At 41.1% G+C, this 11,963-nt stretch overlaps 1 protein-coding gene across 2 annotated transcripts in view; it reads left to right on the forward strand.

Annotated features, from left to right (window-relative positions):
• Positions 1–11,963, forward strand: part of wb (wing blister) — a 199,107-nt gene that overhangs the window by 184,823 nt on the left and 2,321 nt on the right. For both annotated transcript variants that reach the window (XM_076135719.1, XM_076135720.1), the window contains 20 exons: positions 89–327; positions 730–968; positions 1,547–1,831; positions 2,269–2,435; positions 2,824–2,985; positions 3,337–3,491; positions 3,712–3,978; positions 4,350–4,524; positions 4,805–4,964; positions 5,346–5,602; positions 5,943–6,141; positions 6,336–6,451; positions 6,729–6,898; positions 7,260–7,395; positions 7,761–7,913; positions 8,303–8,434; positions 8,754–8,900; positions 9,279–9,420; positions 9,813–9,964; positions 11,218–11,452. In XM_076135719.1, the coding sequence (XP_075991834.1) occupies positions 89–327; positions 730–968; positions 1,547–1,831; positions 2,269–2,435; positions 2,824–2,985; positions 3,337–3,491; positions 3,712–3,978; positions 4,350–4,524; positions 4,805–4,964; positions 5,346–5,602; positions 5,943–6,141; positions 6,336–6,451; positions 6,729–6,898; positions 7,260–7,395; positions 7,761–7,913; positions 8,303–8,434; positions 8,754–8,900; positions 9,279–9,420; positions 9,813–9,964; positions 11,218–11,452 (3,688 nt within the window). The remainder of the gene's footprint in view (positions 1–88; positions 328–729; positions 969–1,546; positions 1,832–2,268; positions 2,436–2,823; positions 2,986–3,336; positions 3,492–3,711; positions 3,979–4,349; positions 4,525–4,804; positions 4,965–5,345; positions 5,603–5,942; positions 6,142–6,335; positions 6,452–6,728; positions 6,899–7,259; positions 7,396–7,760; positions 7,914–8,302; positions 8,435–8,753; positions 8,901–9,278; positions 9,421–9,812; positions 9,965–11,217; positions 11,453–11,963) is intronic.

The raw sequence follows: 11,963 nt of genomic DNA on the forward strand, positions 1-11,963 counted from the left end.
TTGTAAACAGTAACAGAATTTCACAGTAGATTTGTTCGTTATTGATTTCCCTAAAAGATCTAATTCACAATTCACATCAATTTCACAGGACATATCTACCCTCTCCCCAAAAAACGTTACAGACGAGGTCCGTTCCCTCCTCCTTCAGTCTCAGAGCTACGCCATCAAGTTTCCCTCCCTGTCCTCCGAGCTATCGACCCTAACCCTCGCTGCAGAGGAGAAGGAGGGCATACTGTACAACCTCACTCCGGCGTACAAGCAGAAGTATTTAGATGCCGTTGAAGAACATGTACAACAGTTGGGAGAGAAAGCGAAGGAATATAAAAAGTAAGTGATTCTTTTAATAAATGTGTGTCAAGTAAATTGATGGATAATATAAAAAGTTTAATTTTATGGTAGTTATGGTAAGAATGGTAAACATTCCCTATTTTAACAGAAGCAAAAAAAAGTGTATTTTTAATTGTATAACGGTAAACAATTGCCATCTCCAAAAAAATTTGCAATAAACACATGCAAGTGACTGATGACTTTTTGGGACAAGGATATATCTGCGCTTGTGTCACCAATTAATCTTATACTTTAATCTTGGAACTCGCTCGCTCAACAACAAAAACGAAGGCTCTTCAATTTATAGATTCCTTTTATTTTAAAACCGACTATTTTTCCTCGTCATCCACTCAAAAAAAACATTCTGGCAAAATAATAACATCAAAAACAATCTCTACCCAGTTTATTCGCGGGGTCCCGCGCGGCAGCATCCATGGGTGTAACAGCAGCACAAGCGTGGTCGCGCGTCGCCACCCACGTCAAGGAAGCCTCGGACGCGGCCGACACCGCCGCCCGGGCCGCGTCGGCAGCCGCCTCCCTGGTGCAGGGGAATGTGCCCATGGCGGAGACGGCTGCCAGGGGGAAGAGTACGTCTGAGGACCTGGAGAGGAGAGGGGCTGCTGTACTGGCTAAAGCTGAAGGTTAATATTCTGAAAAAGTTGTATAATATATGGGGTTTCTCTGGTTTCTCTAAAAGTTAAATGTTTTCTTAGTTTTGATACATGAAAACTACCTATGGATATTATGTTTCTGTTTCTTTACTCTCATCTTCAGAGCTTTATCGGATTTTAAATTATTTTGTGTCTGATAGCCAGATTCATGATGAGACTATCTAACATTATGCTATACATAACAGTAGCGAAGTTGCCATCATCATGAGTGAACAGTTTTTACCAAGTTTATTTGCAGGTAATATAGGCTTCAGGAAACTAGTATTTAGATACAGTCGAAATTATTATCATTTTCGCTACAAGACCACCTACCACTGCATTTTTTTATAATAGACGGGCCGCTGTCGAGACAATGTGTAAATGGGGTTTGGCTAGTCAAAGTAAGACTGCGGTGCCCCATCACAAACCATGGTACATTTGCTCCAGTGCCCTCTGTGTCCCACAACCTGCACAACTGAGGACCTTAACTTTACTTAACTTATTTATGCAATATGGTGAGTCGTTCACACGACAGAAGAATTTATATAATACTACCTCTCTTCTCCCAGAGCTACGCAACCAGCTAGAACACCTTCGCCGTGGAGCAGACATAGTAAGCGTAATACTTCGCGGCCTCGGCTGGCAAGAACGGGAGCTAAGCGGTAGACCTAAAGCCAACGTCCAGGAAGTCCTATCAGCTGCTAACGAGCAAGCAGACCGGGTGTTTGCTAGTACCAGGGTGTTGTATGACGAGGCCAGCGAGCTCAGGAGACGGGTCCGGTACCATTTGAGGAGGCAGCTCACTGAGTTGCAAAGGCATGGTGATACGGCGCTTGGCGCTGCCCAGGAACATGGTAAGAGAATGTTCTAGAAAGTTTTAGCATTTTGTACTAGGTTTCTGTATAATATGGAATCACGCTTATTACTTATTTTGGCAGTTTTAACTTGATGGCTTTATTGTTTGACCTTTACTATTATTATTTAATTTTGAAACTTGACTTACCTTCGCATTGTCAACAGTCTTCTAAAGCTCCTAAAGCGTGATATTAGCAACTTGCCAATGTCATTAATTTGCTCTCTCATTTTTCACGTCGTATATTTTTAGTATTAAGAAATGGAACTGCTATTTAACGGTTACTTTAACTAATTCTTATCATACCATATCTAACAGAAATACATAAAACACTATCTAAGATTGGGAAGTCAACAAAACCACCGTGAACATAAAACAAAAACATATTACCATATTTAGCCAAATTCTTATTTATTCATCATATTTTCGATCCGTCAGTATCTCAGATCCGCGGCAACACAGTCCGTGGCGCAGAAACTGCAGATGCTCTAGCGGCTGCAGCAGCAGCGCGTGCCCGCCAGCACGCGGCGGCCGCGTCCACACTGAACCCCGCACTGGCCGCGCTACGAGACAAGGTGGCTAAGGCCAGGCATGCTGCTGAGTCCGTGAGTCACTAGGATTTAACAACTATATTAAAAAAATATGGCGTTAATATTTTTCCTATATTTTGTTGTGGAACTCCATATAGATAAGCTAAAGAATCATCAGCCCTAGGCGATAAAACAGCTCTTATCTGTATTAAGTAATCAGTCATTTTTAATCACTAACATCAAGGCACTAATAATATCCGTGTAAAAAAAGCCTAATACAAAGCTCAAAAACGAGTCTAGAGATTTAGATTCTAGAACCAATGTTGCTGATTTTTAACCTTTTTATTTTTTCATGTTACATAGAATTACTATTTTAAAAATCTATTTTATTTAATAACGTATTTTTTTTTTGTGTACACGCATATCTATAATATTAAACAAGACATGTGTTGTGTGCCCCTAGATCTCAGTATCGCTAACATCAGTACCGGGCGCGCCGGTCGGCTGTGCGCGCGCCTACGCCGTGTGGCCGGCGTCGGCCGCCGTCACGCGCCTCGCACTGGCATTGTCGTTCGACGACTCTGTCAGAGATGGACCACTCATGTACTTGTTAGATGACTCGCAGGTAACTTGTTCGTGATACTTTACATCTAAAACTAGACTAAACTTTACAACTAAACTTTTCATATTGTCTTTTAAAAAAATACTACCGATTTTGTGAAAAAATTAAGAAAACTTTACCAAATATACTTGTTTCTTGATATCCATCTGATGACATTCGTAGTGTAATCAGATGGAAACCAATAAATAATTCGTATCCGATTTAAACCAATTACATTCTTCAGTATATGTATGTATAAGTAACTAACTTATTCGTAAGTTTTGGGTCATCCCACAAGATTTCAGACGAGACATCACAACTTAAATTTTCATTCACAGCAAAACGTTTTCAAAATAACTGTTGTGTGTATTTCAGGAAACTGATAGCTACATGAAGCTGTTCGTATCAAACAGCCGGTTACACCTGGTGTGGGATCTGGGCGGAGGAGAAGCGTCCATCGTTCACCCTGAAGTCTTACAACCAACCCATGATGATGCTGACCATACTTCTTATAAGATTGAAATTGAAAGGTATACTATATTATGATAACATATTATAAATATATTTTCAGGTATGTTATCTTAATAAGAACATGAGGAAAGGCCTTTGACCGGCATTAGAATGACGCAGAATAGCATTAACAGTATTTTGATATGCTAAAAGATCCATTGATGCATTATAGTTGCGCCATGAATAGGTCAATATGTATGAGTGTTCCTAAGAAGTCATTTTTCCCGTCTTTCCCCATAGGATCTGGAACACAGTGCACCTCCGCGTGGAGCGCGCCGGCAGCAGCATATCGTCAGCCAGCAACAGCAGCAGCCCCTCCGCCGTCACCCTCCGCTCGTCCCGCGTGTGGCTGGGCGCGCCCCCCGCCCCCCACGTGTCCCCCGGCGGTGCTCGTCCGGGAACACTCCCGGCCTGCGTGCACGCGCTGTACGCAGATGACAACACGGTGGGATTATGGAACTTTGTACATCAGCCTAAAGAAGCGCAGTGTACTGGGTGTACGCAGAGGTTAGTTGACTTTGTTTTTGTTTGTATTCAATCTACATACTTTTTTGCATGTGCTTAATAAAAAAAAATTAAATTTTTGGGAGTGATGATGTAAGATCGCGTTAAAAAACTATAAAATTGATAGAAATTTTAAAAAGGTCTCGGAAGTGATATTTATAGCAACAATACTACATTTTGAAAACAATTTTGCAGATTATGGTCCATAAAACTAACCACTGCGAAATATTCTCTAAATTAGTAAAATAAATATAATTGCAATAAAAATTCTTTATAACTTTGAAGCCTCAAAACGACATTTGTAGTTAAATCACAACCATCACATACATAAAAAATTTTAATTCAATAGCCATTAACAAATTCTCTTGCACCAGATGGTACTCAAGCCGCGGCGGCGAGTCGTCCCTGGTGTGGTTCAACGGCGGCGGCTACGTGGAGCTGCAGCGCTCCCGCGCTCGCCCCGCGGACCGGAGACAGTTCAGTGTGGCCTTCACCTTCCGCACCAGGGATGAGGATGCGCTGCTGTTCATGGCACTTGATACTGCTAATGTAAGAACTATAAGATTTACTGATACTATACAAATGTTTTTGAACACTCCTATCTATCGTTGATTTTGTCATCATGACAGCATGTTGCACGAGATTTTAATATATGGCAAAATTGAAGATCACTTCCAAAATGTCCCGATATATCATATAATTTTTTTTTATTCCTATTTTGATTTAGGACACGTTGAAGGTGTACCCCTGTTTATATTTTACTAACGCTAGTTCGTGAGTAGTGACCGCCAATCTTACATAAATATAAAAACGAATTTTGTCTTCTTAGAACCGCTCGGTGTCGGTGTACCTGCGCGAGTGCCGCGTGGTGTTCCGCGTGGAGTACGGCGGCTCGCGCCTGCACATCGCGGCGGCCGGGAGGCACTGCGCCGGCCGCCCCGCCCACGTGCAGGCCATCCGCGTGTTCGCCAGCAACAAGCTCGAGAAAGGTACTGTTTACTAGACTGCTCCAAAACGCTCTTTAATATAAAGTATTCTCAAATGAGTACAGTTTTAGTCTATCAGTGCCAAATAATAAATTTGGCTGACTATTTCACCTGTATAACGCTATAATTATAATTAGACTCCTAAATGAGACATAGGATATGTTTTTGATTCGGCTAAGACTTTAATTTAAATGAAACATGGACCTCACAGATAGGACACACACTTTCTTGGTTTACTTTAATTTTGCGGTCATAACAGCCGTATTTCGTATTCTAAACATTAACTTCTTATTTAAAAAATCTTTTATCTTGTAAAGTATTGCATTTTTTTCTAAAACATATACGTGAGCCACGATCGGCGTAATAAGTTGGTCCTATGGGCAGGCAGTCTGCGCGTGAACGGCGAGGAGACCCTGGGCTCCCCCACTCCCCCCGTGCAGTCGGCCGCGGCCCTCCCGGACCTGTCCTCCGCCCCCTACTGGGTGGCGGGGGTGCCCCCCGGACACGCGGGGGTCGTGGCTGAGCGGGACATGCCCGCGCCGCTGCTGGGCTGTGTTGGCGCTGTCACGGTGGATAGATCAGGGTATGATCTGATGGATGCACCAGCTAGACATGGTGTGGAGCCGAGGTGTGGAGAAAGAGTAAGTTCTTTAAATATTTATTTAATAATGCTAACTGTATGTAAGTCAAGAAAAAGTATGTTTTTATAGCACTTGTGGTGGTAAAGAACAGCGTATTGCTTAATGCCTATTATTTCCAGACATATTTTCATTATACGTTCCCAAAAAACTTTACGCTATGAAGACAAATAAATGCCAACAAGTTGATTTTTTTTATTATCTGTCAGCATTTTGGATGTGTCATGTAGGTACACGTACACGTATACGCATACGTACAATATTATTTATTTATTTATAGACAAGAGTATCGGTAATAAAATGCCTTTATTCTACATAGCAACTGTATCTTACTTTTCCCCAGACACTCCGCTCAGCCATAGTAAAAGGTGCAGGCTACATCGAGCTCCCCTCCCCACTGCTCCGTCGCAAGGCGTCGCTCGGTCTGTCGTTCAGAGCGAGAGCGCCGGACGGAGTGCTGCTCTACCGAGCCCCTTCTAGCGAAGACAATGAGCTCGATGATGACGAGGATAAGCATTATTTAGCACTGGTCATGATTGATGGTAAGAAAATAATCTACTGAGTAATACATAGTATTACTTACAAAAGCATAATAAAATATTTTCATCTAATGTAAAAAATAACACCTTGTTTCCACGTCAATGAGCTGACCAAAAAGTAAATCAGTTTGAATATAGTCCAATATTTCAACGTGAATAGTTGGTAAACCAATATTAATATGTTTTTCCTTTTACAGGTGAATTACAAGTGGCAGCATCGGCTGGTAAGGAAGAGTTACGATTACGAACAAACGGCACTAGGTTTGATGACGGACGGCTGCACACTGTCAGGATTGTACGCATGCATAAACAAGTAAGTACACTATATATTTTTAAAAGTGATATTCAGTGGTATAATATCACCGTTACTAAACCGAAAATAAACGAAAATAATGATACCCACTTTATATTTGGGTGAAAAAAAATGCCATCAGGAAATCAGTTAACTGGCCAGCGCGGCTCTGCTTGCGTACAAACTTTCATCTATTTATGTATAGGCTGGTTAGGTAAAACGTAACCAACGCATTTGCATTCACAACACAAGTATACTATTTATAATACGTACAACTAACCCGTCCATATTGTTGCAGCTAGAACTATGGGCAGACGAAGAGCGGCTCGCATCAGGAGCTCTCGCAGGGAACGCGTTCCCGTCCCGCGCGGGGGGCTTGTTCCTGGCGGGGGTGCGTGACGCGCCACCCGCTACTGTACCGCTCAAACCTTTTGTGGGCACTGTCGCCGATCTCATAGTCGACTCACAGTAAGTGTAGCTTCAGTTTTGTGGGGATATTCTTATAAGTACACTACACTTTTTTCCATATTGAAAAACATAAGACCTCTGAATTTGAGATACATTAACTATTGTTTTCCTCGTTTTCCAGTGCTAATTTTCCATAATTTTTAAAACAGCTAATTTCTAAACCTTTTTTTATGTTGAAATAATGTGCGATGTTTGCTGCTGTAACTGCTTGTACGGGCTAAATTATTTTTACATAAAAATTCTAATCGACTTTAGGTACATAGAAATTCTTAATAGTCTTAGAATGAACGTAAAGGGCCCAACTATACTATGTAAATCAAATAAATAAATTATTGTTTAAGTTTGAAATCTTAATTTGTAGATTAATCGGCCTAGAAACAGCAGTAGCGTGGGCAGGTGCTCGGCTAGGACGTGCAGACGACGAACCTGCTAGCATTACGAGAACTGAACCACATTCGCTACAACAACAACCTAGCAATAGCGCTGGATGTACCAAGGTATTTAAACGACTGTGTAACTTCATTTAAAGTATATAAGTCAGCTTTATTTGAGTATGGTGATTATGATGGATGACATGTTATAAAAAAACATTAATATATTGCGCCTTAGTGTACTTACAAATAATATAAATATATATTATAATAGAAATTAGTTCTTGGAATGAGATTTAATGACAATGATTTGGCAATAGTATTTAATATATTTGTATTGTACTATAATGTACGAATGTTGTGTATTTTACATGTCTCCTCGTAGGACAAAGCTGCATTAGCTTATTCCCATATTAATAACAATGTTTTTGTGTAACACAAAAGTGAAAAAGATACGAACCAACAAATTCACAGATCAATTTTCTCCCCAGACATCATCATACACAGTGGAAGCAGGTGCTGTAAAGTTCGGCGACGTGGCGCACTCACACGCCACACTCAAGCTGCCCAAGCGCACCAAGGAACTCGCGCTCACGCTACAGTTCCGCACCTATGCCAACGATGGACTACTTGTTTTTGTACCGGTACATACATACACGCAGATAATTGTGGCCCAAAGAAGTTATGTTCAAATAAAATCGTATAAATGAGTTTTATTGTGAAAGAATTATATTATCAGAATCAAAACTTAAGTTTTACCGGTTCAATATGATTTTACTCAATTATTTTTTTATGATATATAGAAAATGTTATTTTGTTGACCCAAATACTATTTTTTTCACTCTATATACCAGTGTCTCATAAGCAAATTTAAGAAATATTGTCTAATAAACATATCAGGGCATTATTTTTTCTCAGATTATGCAAAAATCAGTGGCATTATTTTTTCTCAGATTATGCAAAAATCAGTTTATTAAATTGTTTATGTCAAAGATAATATATATCTTTAGCAATATGTTTTGCCTTTGTACAGGGGTCAAAGAACAAAGCCAAGCACTACGTGGCGCTGATGATAAAAGAAGGCAAGTTACGTCTCGTGGTGCGAGGGAGGAAACGGAAAGAAATATCGTTGACACCACCCGTTGCTGACGGCACTTGGAGATCTGTGAGTAGTAAACAATGTCTTGTGGAATTGTTTATAAATTAATTATAATAAAATATGTATATGTTTGTATTGTATTTTTGTAGATAGAAATAGGTGAGTGTGGCAGTACTAACGTTAACTGTTCTTTGGTATTTTGCCAATTTTTAAATTTTGATGAATACTGAATAGTTATTAAGTGATTAAAAATTGGCATTGTTATTTTTTCAATTTTCGTTCAATCAATCAATAATTATTACTATGATACCAATAGCTTATTTCAGAGCAGAAAAATAAAGAGTACTTTTGTTGGTCTTAGTAATAACATTCCACGTATGTGCAGGTGTCAGTGCGCGTGTCCCGCGCCCGCGTGTCCCTGTCGAGCGGCGGCGCGGCCACGCAGGCGCGCGCGCCCGCCGCCGCGCGGGCACACCGACTGTACGTGGGGGGCGTGCCCGCGCCGCCTGCACTACCCAACCTACCGAATGCGGTAACTATACATATACCATAATATAATCAACTAGACAGTCAATTTCAACCCTTTATTGTTTCACTGTAGAGGATAGTTTTTCTCTCGCAATGACAGCTTTATGGCTGCTTCACACATGCCTCTGCTATCAAATGCTCGAATGTTAGGAACAAATGACGCCGGCAAGCCGCGTAACCCACCAGCGCACCCGGCGGCCGGCACTGTGTGTGGGAGCTCTTAGACCGAGTCCACTGCGCTAACCCAGAACGGTTGGGACTTCGTATTTCTTGAGAACTGTTTTACTCCAGACATAAAAAATTTCGTCACGATTCTATAAATTGGTTGAATTTGTTTTGACCAAGCGTATTATGGTATCTTATGTCGACATTGTGTTTGTAGATTGTTCGTCTGGGCGGGTTCCTTGGTTGCGTGCGACGCGTGGTACTTAACGGACGTGCTGAAGATTTAGTACGAGACACACAGGCGCACCACGGTGTTGGACAGTGCTTCCCTAATGTTGAACAAGCTGCTTACTTCGGAGGTAACAACTGTTTATAGCATTAAACCCTTGAATTATAACTCAAATTAATTACAAGCTGGCTTGGCTTACAAGACGTGCGGCAAAAGCTGTTAGTGTGCACTCATATACGATATACCCATGCATCTTTCATTCATGGCCTATATTCATCTATAACAGATGATTAAAGTGGCGTCAGGTAGAATTTGCATTCTAGTTCGTAGCTCAAAGGGCCTATGCGGCTACTGCCACCACATTTACGGCAGATAAAAGAGTCAGAGAAAGATGAGGTAGTTGCGTCACGTGCACGCAATTAACGTGCACCAATCTTGAGTGTGTACAAAAAAGTGTTCAACCATTTCTACTCCTGTATTTTTTTATTTGTTCATTTAAATAACGTTGTCTTTACCTTATAGGTGACGCGCACGCAACATGGTCAAGCACATGGTCGTTAGTAGCGGATCAAACAGAGAGCTCCACGGAACTCAAGCTGCAATTCAGGACGAGTGAACCGAATGGAGTACTACTTGCTGCGGCTGGGTTGTTGTTGCAAGTACAAGATGGTGCCGTAAGTATACTAATTTATTTATATATTCATTACCACTTCACATTAACAGTTTTTACTATACATGTAATTTTTTTAAATAAAATATATAAAGAATATCGTAATAACAAAATAATTATGTAATCGTAATGATGAATTAATAATGAATAGAAATAGTAGGTCCCCATCATCGTTTACACAAGGTGCACAATTCGTTTGTAGGTCTTGGCATTCGTTTCTTCAACAAGCTTCCCAAGCACATCATGGATTTACCCCTGCCTAAATTCAAAGTTGCTGTTAAAGGACATCTCGTTAGGAAAGCTTATTACAGAATTGAAGAGTATCTAAACGACAATAGCTCTTGGGATTAGTCGCTCGCTTGATTAGGATTCTTTGAAATTAGGGAACTATGCTATAAATTGTATAAACTCAGTAGCAGTAGGTCTAAATATTGTAAAATATGGGCAATTAATGATGCAAATAGGTGATGTTACGTACAATTTGATGTTATTCATAAAACTGTCAGTTTTTTTTATAATGTTCACAACCAGTGTGCTCACTTGCTGCCCATATTCTTATTATCACATGCTAGTAGGTGCTCCCAACATACGGTATGATCAGAGACTAATAAATAACCTAGCTAAATTCATTTAACTTAATTGACGTTTAGTCTATATCGCTGATTGTTGGCAGCTCCTCGCATGATCAATTATTGTATCAACCACATTGTAAAACTTTTGGCAATTGAAAAGAGTGGCCGTGAGTTTCTCGCTAGCTCTTCTCATAAGGTTCTACCCCCTTTCCGAGCTAGTGGTAGATTCAGTAATTGTAACGACTATCATAAGTGTCAATATTTGACCTAAATGAATAAATTATTTGATTTTGATTTTGAATAGTGTTAGGGGTTGCGATTGAATGAAGGTAATGCTCACTGGCTGTTGTAATTAATTGTTTTAAATATGTATGTTCTTTGACTTTTGTAGTGTTTTGGTAGATTGATAGCGGTTTTTCTTTAAATCTGTGTGATGTCGTTACGGTGCAGAAATATCTGGAGGAAAACGTAATATTAATACGCGTACGGCCAGTTTCCGAGATGACATTTCTGCTGTGATCATTACCCGTGGTGACAGAGAAACATATCTCATACAAAGAAGTTAGCTATTCATCATGATAGAAATGAATATTGCGGTCATTTTCGAATAAAAACGCGAGTTACGAATCCTGCATCATCGCCGTATCGTTTGGCAAAAGATGTTTTCTATTGAACCTGTCGGCAGGTGGTCCTGTCCCGCCAGACAGCGGGCGGGGAGCGGTCCCGCATCTCGACGCGCGGGGGCGGCGGCGCGGCGTGCGACGGCGGCTGGCACGCGGTGCGCGCGCGGCTCAGTGCGCGCGGCCTGGCGCTGCGGCTCGACGCGGGCGAGCTGCTCAAGGACGCGCCGCCCGCGCGCCTGCTGGACGACAGCGCCGACCTGCCGCCGCCCGCCACGCTCTACATAGGCGGCGTGCCTGGTATGTAGCACTAATGTCATATGTTTCAGGGAACTTCACTATATGAAGTGGTCTTTTAATCCAGCTGACCTGCCGCCGACGACAGTGTCAGTAACCGGCTTAGCCACTTGAATATAGTGGCGTAGCGCGCAAATAATGTTATGGGTGGTTAAAACGACTGACAACTGAAATAATGCTAATTTTTACAAAAACCGCCAGTGCGTGCTTGCGACACTGTGTATAAGACCTTAAGACTAAAATGTTTAAACACAAGCGTGTACCTTCCCCGAAGGACCGTCTACTGCAACGTGTACGTGCACGTGCATGGTTCAACATTAACTAATACAAAAGACTACCAATGACTCCCAACAACTTGAAATAAATGGTATATTCCCAATTGTCCCCTCTAACACTGTCCCCCAAGGTAACAACTGAAAATACAAGTAGGAAGAAAGGTTTGAGGAGACAAATTGAAATACACCATTGATCTGAATCAAAACTAAAGACTAATAAATTAATTGTATTTTTACAG

This window comes from Anticarsia gemmatalis, chromosome 3, assembly GCF_050436995.1.
Source record: "Anticarsia gemmatalis isolate Benzon Research Colony breed Stoneville strain chromosome 3, ilAntGemm2 primary, whole genome shotgun sequence".
Taxonomy (NCBI): Eukaryota; Metazoa; Arthropoda; class Insecta; order Lepidoptera; family Erebidae; genus Anticarsia; species Anticarsia gemmatalis.